Below are 14,623 nucleotides of genomic sequence, written 5' to 3' on the forward strand. Positions count from 1 at the left end.
AATCATACCCCAGGAATAACCTAATTATATCTAAGGACCAACATATCGTACCCCAGGTACAATATATAATGCCCTCTATTAGGAATCTCTTTTATATATAAAGACTCTTATTTATTCACCTAGTTAGTTTTACTTACTGTCTTAAATTAACTATTTAATCTTAAGTATACCATTACTCATAGATCTAGTTAACTAAAGCTATCTTATTATTACTTAGGCCTACTGCCCTTTCTTAAACAGAATACCACCTAACCGCCGTTAAGTGACGAGTTTACTCTGATCTAGACGATTACGAATCATCGGTTTACGACAAACCCCTAATGATTTTTAATGATTTTTAATTACCTATTATAGACGAATTAGTCACTTAAATCGATCTAGAGTTAGATAATGGATTATCTAGGGTGAGTATTATATCTAGTCTAAATTTAAGCAGTAATCCTATAGTTTAGTATAGCAGGAGGATAACCATCAATAAATAAATAGTGGTTATCTAGATTGCCTAGCACGACGCTAACATTTGTTAGTAAAAATAAATGGCGGTTATATAACCGCTATTTAGAATAGGTGTTAGGTGTTAGGCACATAAATTGGCTTTACCCGTTGGTATGAAAGCCTGGTAGAAACCACATTCGCCGAACAGCCCTGCGCAATTCGGAAATATTGTTTCAGCTCACCCTGTAAAAATGGCTTTCCTAGCGTTAATTCTAAGCAGTGCCTATGAAATGCATCACATAATTATTCATTGCATATAATTGCTTACAAGTGATGGGGAATCTTTACATAATCACACCGCGTTGTAAAGAACATATAAATTTATGACGTAGTAAGACCCTATATATCATGTAACATTCGAAATATTAACAATTGGATACAATAGATATCGTCCTCGAAATACACCAAATCTGTAGAATGGCAAAACAAGGGAAGAGAAGATTGTTCTCAGAGAGAAAAAGGAAATTGAATAGGTGATGCAGAATAGGCGGATGAATAATGATTTGCTCGTCGCAGACTGTCCAGAGAACTAAGGAAGATTGGAAGGAGTGTAGCTCTGATCGGGAGAGACCGGCTGTCCGCTCGCAAGCTGGTTGTCGGTGTAGGCAGGCCAAATAATCTGTCGAGTATTCTGGTCGACAACAGAGAGAGTGGTGAAGCCGTTGCCGGCACCAAACTGGCCGCTCCAGCCCGATGTCACAGTGTAGTTTCCGCATGTGACAGGGCCGCCGTTGCCTTGCGAGGCGGGGTTACCATTGACTACAAGAGTGCAACCAGTGTTGGAGCCATTGGCATCGATGCCGAAGTTCCAGGTGCACTGGGTATCCTCACTGTTGCAGTTGCGGACCATCTGGGTGATAGTCCATTGAGTGTCTTCGGCCATCATCGATTTGCTGGCAGCTGCAGGCGCAGCAGAAGCTGCCGAGGAAAGAAAAGCGGCTAAGAGAACTTGAGAGATCTTCATGTTTGCGATTATGAGAGAGAGATTATAGGAAAGAGTAATGGTGGGTTGGCGGACGATGGTTTCTGAAATATGGGAGTAAGAACTTATGATATTTTAACGTTTTTGATGAATTAAAAATATGTTGGATGCCAGGAAGACAGTCACTTTATATATCCGATGCGGACCACCATGACATCAATAATATACCATTTTATAACAAAGAAGACTTATCCCCTTTATCTCCAATATTGCTCATATTGTGTAGGCAGTCTTGGCACAGCCTTGTGATCCAGAAAGTGAGAAAAAAACAGCGCAGCCAAGTGGCTGCTCTGCATAGTAATAATGTTTCAGTTACATAGTCGCGCAATTTCAAGTGAGACAACACGACTGCGGCTGCAATCATATCTCTTCGTGGGTCACGTTTTCCACTGCGGGGAGTTGACGGGTATACGCTGTGGTGGACATATGAGACATCTCCACGGGAGATGCGCAGTGATCAACAAGCGGCAAAGGGGCACTAAAAATCTTTCTTATTTTGTTATTGTGGGGAGGGAGTTTTAGGTAGAATAAAATTCTGTGTTTCTAGCACGCCAGTTGTTATTTCATTATGAAGCTATGTTGTGATTTATAGTAATTTTAAAGACACTTAATAGAGTATATTGCCCGGTATATAGATCAACTTCAAGTCTCAGTTGTAGCCCGTTATCAAGTTTTGGTAGGTACCAACCGATTTCGTAAGCCAAGAAATTAGAATAAGACATTCTTCCATGTGGAGGAGCGTCTGTCTCAGCTGCAAGGACTCTCTTATTAATATTTAAGACTGATCATTTCAGTCTCTTTACCTTTTCAATGGTTGAGCCCCACTCTGTCCTCAAGTTTCCAGTAATTGAACGATATGCACAGCTACCTTTTGTGTGAATCCCTCTTGAATAACGAACATAAGTACAGATTGCTTCGGCGGAATATCTTAAATCACCTACCCTGTAATTAGTAGGCGATCTGAAAAGCTAATCAGAAGCCTCCAAACTAGTGGTAAGCATCAAACATAGATAGAATGGACGCATTTGCTGAGGAAATTGAAAAGCGCGTACCATCGCCGAAAACAAGAAGCTTCTCGCGCTTTCCTGTAGTAATCTGTGCCAAAAGAAGGAGCAAGTTGTAAGAAACACCCTAAGAATTATTACCCATAATACCACTAGAATGAGCACTAACTAGGTTGAAATAACATAATAAAGCAGTATTCCACTTCTCAGCCTTATCGGTCTTACCAGCTTTGGTGAGATTATTTTACTAAGCATTGATAAAGTCTGTGATAGCAGTCTTGACGGCAAACTTGGTATTTCTATAAAGTTAGTAGGATCTAAGAGGCACTCTTTGAGAATTAGGATTATGTTAGAGAAATAGATAGTATCGCTATAGATAGTGATAGAGCTGCAGAAGATAATATTATAAATATTATATTTTTGCATAGAGTGGAGTAGGTTGATTGTGCTATAGAGATTAACAAGGTAGTAGTTAAGTAGTTTTTCACTAGACTCACTGATAGTCTTTATCTACATAGTCTATTAGTTAAGAAAATAATAAAATAGTTAGAAGTATATATACGTAGCTTGAGAGCAGTAAAGTGAATAATGATGTTAATATTAGGATAGATTGAAAACATCTTGTTAAAAGTGGTTAGGTTAATGATATTACTCTAGACGAACTCGGGCCTCTTGCCGCAAATCAATTCAATGCGGTTGATGACCTCAGCAGACGAGTTGTACATGTAATTAGTAATGACGACCTTGTAGCTAGCCTCGAGAAGGATGAGGGCCATGAAGGACCTGATATAGCTCGTTCCTCTGTTTAGAGTCAGGAACTTGTTCTTTTTATTTGTTGTCAGAGCGCTTACCCGAACGAGAACAGAACCAAGAGACATTGTGCTGAATACGGGGTATAATGTCAAGATAACAGGCGTAATTGGCCTGCGTGTCCACAGCAAGAAATGGATATGACATGATTATCTTAACCCCTTGATCGAAGCTTTGGACATATCATTTAGGCTGGAGAAGATTGGTAACTTAGGGTATTTGGACAATGGCAGTGAAAGACCCGCTAAAACCAGGCAGCCATCTAACAAGAAACTCTAAGTTAATAGTAATAGTTCTGGGTGGGGTAGCCGCCGATGACTCATAGCGGGTCAAGCTTCTCACCTTTTCGTCTGGAAGATGTCCCTATTCACGATATTATTCACCCTTTCATGTATAGCTCACGTCTTTTTTTATCACATTATGGAGTACAGTGACCCGAAAGAATGCGCTCCGGAATTCAAAATTATCTTATCAGACGTCGAACAACCTCAGGCGCACGATTTTATTTCCCGACAACTCGATGAGTTTAATAATTCGATTACCTGTCAGCCTGACAACAAGACCCTTGATGTTCTAATTACGGACCCGACTACGAAAGAAGTCAAGGGCGGTCTAATTGGACGGACATCACTGGGATTATTCTTTATCAACCTCCTTTTCATTCCCCAATCTCTTCGAAAGACTGGCGTCGGTAGCAAGTTGCTAGAAGAAGCAGAGAAGGAAGCTAGACGTCGAGGATGTGTTCGCGCAGTATTATATACAATTTCATTTCAGGCGCCTGGATTTTACATTAAACATGGATACAAAGCCTTTGGTGAGATTCCTTGTTTACCCAAAGGCACATCACGAATATTTATGGACAAGGAGCTATAAAGGTGTATTGGCGATTAAGATGACGTTATGTGACATATACTTTGTTCTAGCAGTATGGATGCGTAGAATGGATGAAGATCGTTTATTTTCGTGACACTCCAGTACCAAGATCGGTGCTAGATCCTTTCGTCGCTCAGAGAGGATCAAACAGTTATGTTCTAATGTAGAGAAGACCATTTCCGACACGTAGGTATTACATTACAGTATAATAGAGGTATGTAAGATCTAGGATCATCCACGATGCAAGTCATGACTGACGTGACAATCAGATAATTGGCAATTACGCAATGATTTGGTGAGCTAGGCATGGTTTTACAACCATATTCAACCACTGATCCCCTGCTATGTACACCTGTCACCGAGGCAGCCGTTGTTTGTAATCATTTTTATGCAATATGACCTGAAAGAGCTTTAATTCGACGCGCACTTCCTTATTGAGTGTCAGAAAACTCACCATTACTGTACTGTACTGTACTGTACCTAGTTCTTTCTTGCGCCCAGATGATTACACTGATTACACTACTTTGAATACTCTTTGTATGATAGAATATAATATAGTAATATGCACATTTTTGACACTGTAGTACATGGACTGTACACCACTCTTGGGACTCAATTGCCTTTTGTCAACCTCAATGATATAAATATGGCGGCGCCAAAATAATGCACAGCTTCAGAGTCTTGGATTTCGGTCTCCGGAGAGGTTGTTCTAGCAGCTACAATGAGAGGGTGATTTCCAAGAAAAGGTTTAATAACTGATCGTCTTCGGGCATAAAGTGGATTGATTTACGCCCCATGGGTCGACTGAGCAGTTAGTACAGCTGCTAGAGACCCTGCTAAAACTTCTCATAGAGACTATAGACAACTTTTCTGATATATCGTCGCAGTTATTATCTTATCTTTAGTTATATTAGCTTAGTCATTATCTACTGACTTATCGATTGAACTACTAGTCCTGATTGAGTATAGTATTACACTGTATTCTTTTAGCTAGTTTTAATAGCTACCATTTATAGACCAGTATAATATTATAATTTTATAAATTTAGTGCTTATTTATTATTAATTAGTGTCGGTTCGTCCGGTCCAAGATCAGCTCAATTGGATTGGGAATAGGCTAGTCCAACAAGCCTATAAAGTGAGGCATAAAAGGGTCAATATTTAATTTCTAATTTATGTTTAATTGCTACAAAAGGGGGTGCGGGGGGTTCGGCGATATATAAACAACGCGTACGTGCTTCGGTAAGGAATAACCATTCACCAGAGCACGTACGGTAGGTGCGTAGTTGCTAGATGCCGGGGTCAGATATCCGGGGTTGATATCGACGTTCCGACACTAATAGTTATTTTTCCTGTTATATATAATCCTTCCATATTCTATAGTGTATATGGTTATGTATTCTGTGCTTATATCAATCATAAACCCATATCCCTAGCTTACCACCCTCGTGCCTAGCCGTGGAAATGACTAGCCATGGTGTTTGCTGCTCTAACCAAACGCTTTCCCCCAATATTATTAGATTCTGCCTAGCATCGTGCATGTTGGTTCAGTAACATAATCAAACGTCTTTCCCAAATAGTGCTAGATTCTGCTAGTGTCATGTAAGTTGGTTTCGTGACAATAGATCGAGTAAAACCATTTTAGATTTAGTGGCTGCAGCAGAATAATCTCAATCAATTGTCTAAGATCCGAGGCAAGCCTAGTAATACGCTAACATTTATTAGCAAAAATAAATGGCGGTTCTATCACTGAAAATTTTAGATACGTGTTAGCGGGAAGCTGAGAGAGGTCTCCCTACAGACAGCTTGTGTACAATGATAGGAAGGGAAGGTATTACGATAGAAAAGACAAATTGCAGTGATCCCACCACACATTTGACATTTCGAGGAAAAATCAAGCATATCGCGTAAGGATTTGAAGTCCATGACAAATAGTAGACAGTCTAAGCTGGAATATTGGCACCGACTTCTTCGGGCTTTGATAGAAAAGCTGCTTCAACCATTCCGTGCATACACCCTCTATTCCCGCACCAACACCGGAATAGTGTCTAGGTTGCAACTAACCTCTACATTTCTTCCACCTTCAAACGTCTCACCGTTCTCAAATAAGGTCCAGGTCCCCGGAGGCAAATAAATCGTCCGGGTTTCTTGACCTGGGTTCAAGACTGGAGCCACAAGATATTTTGGCCCATACATATACTGATCTTCAAGTTCCCACGAAGTAGCATCCTGTGGGAAATCATAGAAACATGGGCGTATGATTGGTGTTCCTTCCTCATGCGCCGCTTTCATGAGCGAGCGCGTGTAGTCGCGGAGCTTTTCGCGAATGCGCATATACTTCACACAGATCTTATACACGGTATCGCCGTATGACCAGACCTCATTTGCCGCACCGGAACATAAAGTTGCACCACCAGTGTTGCCAACTTGAGGCTGCCGGGGCTCACGGTCACCATGGAGACGCATGACGGGGCAGAACGTGCCCCATTGAAACCAGCGGACAAAAAGCTCCCGGAACCTCTCATCATTAGGATCACCTCCATGAAAACCGCCGATGTCTGTTGTCCACCAGGGGATCCCTGCCAGCCCCATATTTAATCCTGCCACGAGTTGGTTTCGATATGAAATCCAGGACGACGCAATATCACCACTCCATACTAGTGCACCATAGCGTTGGGAACCAGCCCATGCACAGCGAAGTAAGTTGACCACGTTATTCTGCCCAGCGGCGGTCATACCATCATAAAACGTCTGCGCATAGCATAGCGGATATATATTGCCGATTGCAACATTAGGACCGAGATGATAGCGATAATTGTCAAAATCATACACGTTATACTCGGGCTCGGCCTCGTCCAACCAGAAGACACGGATTCCCTTATCATAATAATTTCTTTTGGACTTGTTCCAGACATAATCCCGCGCTCGCGGATTTGTTGCATCGTAATGAACAGTCTCTCCTTCCAAGTTCATGGTCGTACGAATGCCCCGATCTGTGCGAACTAACAGACCTTTGGCTACCATATCTTCATAGTTCTCGCTACGCTTGTCAACTGTCGGCCAGATGGACACCATCAGTTCAATCTTAAGATCCTTAAGCTCGCGTATCATTGCATCTTTCATAAACGTCAGGACCTGAGATATAAAAAGAACTCTCTCAAGAGCAGGGCACTCACCTGGGTCAGGCCAGTACGTGGGGTCAAACTTCCATTCCCCTTGCAATGGCCAGTGGAAGAAGTCTATGACAATTAGATCAATTGGTAAATCCCGACGGCGGTATTCCCTTGCAACTTCTAGGAGTTCTTCTTGCGTTTGATACCGCAGTTTGCATTGCCAAAATCCTAAACCGTGTTCAGGCATCATCGGCACTTTTCCGGTCACAGATGCATAAGCCTCAACGATAGCAGCAGGCCCGGAGTCTGATGCGACCACCCAGTAGTCTAGCGCTTTTGTATAATAGGCTTCGAAGCTCATGACATGCTTCCCAAAAGTCGCCCGGCCAACAGCCGGGTTGTTCCATAAAAACCCGTATCCGCGCGAGGAGATTGCAAAAGGCACACTGGATTGCGAGTTGCGATGTGCAAGCTCAAGATCCAGGCCTTTCAAATCCAGGTTTGGCTGTTGATACTGACCCATGCCGAAGATCTTCTCGTTGCGATCCAAAGACTCAAATCGCTGGGTGAGTTTGTAGTCTCCACCAAGGATGGGTGCAAATTCTCGAGCCTCAATGGCCAAAGAGCTGCATTTGGGGTCCAGGAGGTCATTGCGATTGCGAGCATATTCCTCTAGAAGCAACTTGTTTGTGATATTGTTGTATATTGTAAGCTTGCCGGCAGCACTGATCATTGCTCTGATCACACCATTGACGATCGTCGCTTGCTTTTCATCGATCGTAATCGTCGCTGCGGATTGCGGCTCGACTTCTATTTGCAAAGCCCAATTGTCTACCGGCATCTCTGCTTGCTTCGTCGCTCGAACACGCAGCGCGTCCGGACCCCATGGCTCAACCCATAATTGCTCCGCATCATAGGTGTAGACTAGTCGCTGGTCTTGCTTGCTGAACATGGTCGATGACACTAGCTACCTAGAAGATCAGAAAAATGAGTTAAACGCGAGAAGTATGATTTATGTGGCTAGGAGAAAAATTGCGCTCCTTTTTTATACCCCTTCATATGTGTGCCTAGCTATATGCCATGCCAGCACTTTTACTTTCGCTTGTTCAGATGGGCGGTCATGCAACAGACGGTGTGATTGCTATGACTAATTGTTCATCGTTTGTACTACTAATTCTTGCGCAATTAGGTTTCTTCTTAGTATTCAACACGCCTCCTAAGTTTCTAGCTAAGCAAGACTTGGTCAACGCCACGGACGCTAGGATAATAGGATATTAATCAAAGCACTTAAATCTCCGTACGGAAATCTCCGCCAGTGATGCAGCTGCAGCCGACGAACTACCGATACTGGAATTTCCCTCGGAGATTATTGACAATTGGGGAATACGCGTCAGTCCTGCCGGCGTCTTGCCGCGAACGCTCGATGGTTCAGCCGCTGCCTTTAGCCTGAATGAAGCTCTTGACGATCCTGCCAACATTGAAAATCGACTTTTTCAGCTCATCGGCTCACCCCGCATGCTATTCGAACGATCTCTCCACGAAAGCCACGAAAGTCCGGGGGGCGTCGATGGAGCTACGACGAATGCTATGCACCATTGTCCAACTCTAGATATAATCAAAGTTCGTAAGGAATATAGCAGCGGAAAGGATTGAGAGCTACATACCCGACTAGGTACCTGCGTAACCTAAAGTTCGCCGAAGAAACAGCGGAGATTTTATAGGCACAGTCGCGTCAGCGTGGGGTTGCTGTCACCATAACTTCTAGGCGTTGGCAATTCTTCATGTTCCCGGTTACCACCCAGTCGTTATAAAGTGGGCAGCTATCTGCTACCAAGTCACTTCCAAGGCTCTTTCTTGAGACGTCTAGACCGTTCAGGAATTGTCTTCAGAGTTTATTCTTGGCCGCTACTATGGTACGCTTTAAGCTAGTGGTGGCTTTGGCTTGCGCGACGTTCAGCATCGGCAGCCATGCCTTGGATTTCTATGTCGCTTCGTCGTCTAATCCATCAGGTGATGGGAGGTCGCCACACAGGCCCTTCTCCAATCTAGTTGATGCCCAAGCTGCAGTTCGGAAAGTCGCTGGTCAGATGAGTGAGAATATCACAGTACATATCGCTGACGGCTTGTATATCTTGGATGATCGTATGAATTTTACAAGCGCGGATTCTGGCCAGAACGGTCACACTGTGATCTGGCAGGCAACTGGAAAAAATGCTACCGTCTCTGGAGGTGTCCAAGTTACCGACTGGAAATTAGTGAATGGTAGCAGTAACCTCTACTCTGCCAATGTTCCCAAGGGTTTGCTTTCTCGAAATCTATTTGTCAACGGCTGGGCTGCAAATTATGCCCGCCGAAAGGTTTCCCGTGCAGATTTCCAATTTACTAACACCTCGATCACCTGGAATTCGTCCCAGTACGACTGGCTCATGACCACGCCTGGTATTGAAAATTCCGAGATACGCGCCATCAACTCATTCACCGACCGATACGCGCCCATCGAGAGAGTAGGAAATCGTTCGCTTATCATGAAGCAAAACTCATGGGCGAATAATATCATTGGCTATGATACTATCCCTCAACCAAATGCCGACTTTGGAGTGTATGTGCAAAACGCGCTATCTTTGTTGAGTCAAGGTGGTGAGCACTATCTAGACAGTGACGCCGGCATCGTATACTATGTTCCCCTGGCCAATGAGCCCATGGATACCGCGGAAACCTTTCTCGGCCGGCTGGAGGCCCTCTTTGTTGTTGGGGGAACTTATGATTCACCTGCTCATGACATATCATTTGTGGGCCTCAATTTTGTAAGCTGAAACCTACATTCCCAAGTCCAATGGCAGAAAACCAAGAAGAAGGAGAACTAATAGCTCACGGCTGTAGAAGCATACAACGTGGCTCAGGCCAGGCCAATACGGCTATGTCGACCAGCAGACGGGGGGGTATATCGGAGAGAATGTTACCTACCCTCAATTTGAGGCATCAAGACCAAGATGGTGGCAGATTCCCAGTGCCATTCAGGTCAGTGCTGCCGAGCGTATATCCTTTACCGGTGGTAGCTATACCGAGCTTGGCGCTGGTGGCATCGGAATTGGTAACGATGAGAATGCGCATCTGACGGGGGTTGGTCTCGGGGTCAAAGACGTTACTGTAGCAGATGGTTATTTCACACAGGTTATGGCAAACTCTATCACTGCTGGTGGTATCAAAGCCGATGCTCATCACCCCAGCGATCCTCGCATGATCAATGCTAACATCTATCTGACCGGCAATATATTTTACAATGTCTCGTCATTATTCAGCTCCACAGTCTCGATACTCGCAACCTACGTTCAGTATTCCGAAATAAGCCACAACGACGTCTCCAGCGTGCCGTACTCAGGCATCTGCCATGGTTATGGCTGGGGCGCTAACGACGCCGGTGGCAGTCAGACGTATATCACGCGAGGACTCTATAACTACCAACCTTTGTACAACACGCCAACTACGTCTATGAACAATGTAATCGAGGGTAACTTGATACACTTGTATGGTCTGTCTCACACAGATCTAGGCGCTATCTATACCTTGTCCAAGAGTCCCGATACACATATTTCCGAGAATTATGCCTATGATTCTAACTGGTACGGCTTGTATACCGATGAAGGATCTAATTCCCTTATAGCTACCCAGAACAATTACCTCTCGAATGGTTCGTGGTTTGCACCCAACGAGGGCTGTGCTACCTGTGGCGTCCACACTGCAAACAATACGCTTATCAGCAACTTCGGCCACAACCATGGAGACATGGTCAACTTCCCTAACGGTACCGGCGGTTTCAATGACACATTTATTAACAATCTGAATGTCCCGAGCCTGGATCTGACAAGTGAAGCTGCCCACAGAGCGGCCTATCGTGCTGGCGTCCCACCTGGCGGTCGTGGCTCTCGCCCGGTGTCCAATCCAAGTATTTCAGATTCGTATCTCGCCCTAAACTTCCTGAATGGTTCACAGCCGGGCGAGTTTATTGTCGTGGCAGATATCTCCAATTTTGACGATTTCGACTTCACCAACGTAGTCTTCCAGTCAAGCCTGAGCGACGATGTCAATTACAAACTTACTCCTCCCGGTCCCATTCTACTTAGTGTTCCTGCCAATGGTATTTCTTCCGCAAACTGGACTCTCTCAACCAAACATGATTCACTGTGTGTCACGCCGCCAATGGTACATATCAATGTGACATACCAGAATCCTCGCATTGGGGTATCTAACACTATTACTCACAGTGGAACAATATCTGGTATGCAACGAATACTATCTGATCTAACTGCGAGTTCCACTTGGCCTTTTGTCACGTCCGGACAAGTGTGCAGTTCTGGCAATAAGACGGTGCTCGGGATTCGGACGGGTGGCCGCGACGTCTTTGCACCCTATGACGATTGGGCTGCTATTTACAAACCCAGCTCTCTCGGAACGAACGGTAGCGTGACTGCACAGGTGCTTGCTTTAGACGCGGTGGATCCTTGGACAAAAGCCGGCGTAGTGGTCCGAAATAACCTAGCAGCAAGGCCCGGACGATATGATAGCGATAATACCACGGGCTATGCCGGAGTGTTCTTGACTAGTGACTATGGGGTTAGTTTTCAATGGGACGAGAATAACGATGGCCAACTTGAAAGTTTATCGACAATTGATAACCTCAAAGCTCCGATCTGGGTTCGACTCGCCGTCGCGGATAAGCAATTTACCGGCTCCTACTCCTCCGACGGGCAGAACTGGACGGAAATTCACTCAGTGACTCTGCCATCGAGATCGGACCCTTCTGACGCTGGAGTTTTGGTTTCATCGCATGGCGGATTCACAAATGCCACCGGTGTGTTTGATGAACTGAGCTTTGCTTGAATGTGTCTTGCAACCGTGCGAAAACACACTCTTAAGGCAGTGATTCTTGTGAATAGGGGTTGGTTGGTCCAAAGTTATTTATAAATGGCTTCTTTTGTCCATTTCTTTCATTTAAAAGTAATATCAACCTTGTTTCGTTCTTGTGCATATTATAAATCTCGATCAAATAGGAAGTTTCATATATCTTTGACAATTGTCGCGCTTGGCTAGGTACTCCGGGGGTTCAGCAGACCGAGCCAATACCTACAATCCATAGTAGCGTAGTAAAATCAGTCAATACGCAAGGTAGACTGGATGGATTTAGAGGTGTCCACTATATGGAAAATTATATTGATATTGCTATCAGCGGAAACTGGAGGTTGCTACCAAAAACAAACCCTGAATGATCCTGACGGTCGAGGAAGCCGACCGAGAATCCTATGGCAGTATATAGCAACAGCCTTGCCAAAATTCGGCCATTTTTTAAAAAGAAAAATTAGATTGGCTGGTTTCAAGTCGAAAGGTGCTTGCTGGAACCACTAAATTGCTAACTAAGCTTCCATCTCAAGCGCCAGCAGCCTACTAACTGGCACTGGCAAGGTTGTAGCTACAGATTGCTGTAGCATCCTCCAGCACCAAGCAGACCAACTTTCTAGTTTCAACCAAGTGCATCATGAACTGAATTAACATGAGACTATCGAAACCAGAAAAATCAAATTGAACTGTATGCACCAAATTAAGAGCCATACGAACTCAATTTGCGATTCCGGAACTTGGCTCAGATAACGATCTCCGATCTATCGGCCACAGTCCCTTGTTCTGTTTTACTTTCGGAGCCCTCAATGTGGTGAGCGACTGGTTCCGTCTTGAGCGCCTCGTTCATATGCACAGAGACAAACTGATCACCAAACACCTCACTAATCTCCTCAAGACTGACTCCGTGGGTTTCCGGAAGAAAGAAGTAGACAAGAACGGCCGATACCAAATTGCACGCAATGAAAAAAAAGTAGTATCTCCATCCCACGTTCTGCAAAGCAGTTGGTGAGGCCTGGGCGAGAACGACTTGGATAACAAACGACCAGAACGTCGAGATGGCACCGCCGACGGCGCGAATTTGCGTTGGGAAGATCTCAGTAGTGTAGACGGGCGCACCGGAGTTCCAGCTGAGCGAAAATATCACGCCAAAGAGGATGAGAAAGAAGATTCCAAAGCCGTTGGCAACCTTGTTATCGGAGCCGCTGTAAACGGCAACTATTGCTTGGACAATAACGATATCAATGGTCAAGGCAATTGAACCCCAGAAAAATAACGTGCGTCGTTTGACTCGGTCAATAACCCAGAGCAAGCAAACTATATTGGCCAATGGACCAGTCAAGCCCCAGACACCGGCAAGCGCGAGCACAGTAACGCCCTTGATGCCCAGCGTCCTATACATGACGGTTTGGTAGTAATTGATAGCGGAAATACCACAGATTTGCTGTCCGATCTGGATCAGACACCCGAGTATCAGGCGCTTGCGATAAGACGGTTTGCGCAATATTCCCACCAAGCTGGTTTCTTGATTCTCGGTTTCATACTCAATCTGATCACGCATCTGATTGAATTCCTTTTCCAGATACTCGGGGTCCGCATTAGCTGCTCTGAGACGAGACATAACCTTGCGTGCTTCGTCATAGCGTCCTTTCTCGATCAGCCAACGTGGCGAGCGTGGTAGGAAAACTGATCCGACAAGAAGCAGCACGGCCCAAAAAATCTGAAGGCCGACGGGGAATCGAAACTGAGGATCATGCATGGTCAATTTACAACTGGAGACAATCTTTTAGGGAACACAGCCCATGTGCATACCGTGAATTGACCCCTGCCGAAGTAAACTCCAAATCCGATCCAGTTGGAAAGAGCATACCCAAAGCCAATGAACTGAGCATGCAAGCCGACAAAGAAACCACGATGAGAGGCAGGAGCAATTTCAGACTGAAACTGTGGAATGGCAAAGTAGATGATACCAATAGCAAGGCCTGCAATCAAGCGTCCGATGACAAGCATGGGCGTATTTACTGAAGCAGTCTGGATAGCAGTACCAACAGCAGCGATGGCAGCACCGACCTGGATCGTGCCCCGGCGGCCCAATCGATTGCCAATAGGGCCAGAACAAAGACAACCAACGGCGCCACCAGCAGTATAGACCGAAATAATGCCGCCGAGCATGGCAGAGGATGGATGGAATTTCTCCTCAAAATACGTCTGCGCCTGGGCGGTGCCAAAGATACCACTGTCGTAACCCCAAAGGAGCGAACCGATGCCAACAAAGAAAGCTATCAGGCATGTCATGTCAGCTGTAGGCTCTACTCAGAAAGTCCATGACAGTTTAGCATTGAATGATGCAAGGTCCTCACTTACCACAGAAGTAACTGTAGCTAGAGGCTTCCGCCGAAATGAACTGAGGCCGACGCATGATTGAGAGACAGTATAGTTCAACTGTTCGATGCTTGA

The 14,623-nt window shown here is 44.9% G+C and overlaps 4 protein-coding genes across 4 annotated transcripts; 1 reads left to right on the forward strand and 3 right to left on the reverse strand.

Moving 5' to 3' along the window:
* Window positions 1–1,024: 1,024 nt before the first annotated feature.
* On the reverse strand, window positions 1,025–1,459 carry BHQ10_003625 (uncharacterized protein; the record flags this gene model as incomplete). Its single annotated transcript, XM_040875902.1, has 1 exon — window positions 1,025–1,459. The coding sequence occupies one exon, from the start codon at window positions 1,457–1,459 to the stop codon at window positions 1,025–1,027; it is 435 nt and encodes a 144-aa protein (XP_040732129.1).
* A 4,723-nt stretch (window positions 1,460–6,182) lies between these two features.
* On the reverse strand, window positions 6,183–8,228 carry BHQ10_003626 (uncharacterized protein; the record flags this gene model as incomplete). The annotated part of the gene is made up of 1 exon (XM_040875903.1): window positions 6,183–8,228. The coding sequence occupies one exon, from the start codon at window positions 8,226–8,228 to the stop codon at window positions 6,183–6,185; it is 2,046 nt and encodes a 681-aa protein (XP_040732130.1).
* Window positions 8,229–9,186: 958 nt separating this feature from the next.
* On the forward strand, window positions 9,187–12,154 carry BHQ10_003627 (uncharacterized protein; the record flags this gene model as incomplete). The annotated part of the gene is made up of 4 exons (XM_040875904.1): window positions 9,187–10,080; window positions 10,157–11,476; window positions 11,539–11,552; window positions 11,626–12,154. 4 exons carry the CDS (start codon window positions 9,187–9,189, stop codon window positions 12,152–12,154), a joined length of 2,757 nt encoding a protein of 918 aa, XP_040732131.1.
* Window positions 12,155–12,911: 757 nt separating this feature from the next.
* BHQ10_003628 (uncharacterized protein) lies at window positions 12,912–14,585 on the reverse strand (the record flags this gene model as incomplete). The annotated part of the gene is made up of 3 exons (XM_040875905.1): window positions 12,912–13,910; window positions 13,979–14,445; window positions 14,531–14,585. 3 exons carry the CDS (start codon window positions 14,583–14,585, stop codon window positions 12,912–12,914), a joined length of 1,521 nt encoding a protein of 506 aa, XP_040732132.1.
* Window positions 14,586–14,623: the final 38 nt, after the last annotated feature.

The sequence above is a fragment of the Talaromyces amestolkiae genome (assembly GCF_001896365.1).
Source record: "Talaromyces amestolkiae strain CIB chromosome Unknown scaffold6.1, whole genome shotgun sequence".
NCBI lineage: Eukaryota > Fungi > Ascomycota > Eurotiomycetes > Eurotiales > Trichocomaceae > Talaromyces > Talaromyces amestolkiae.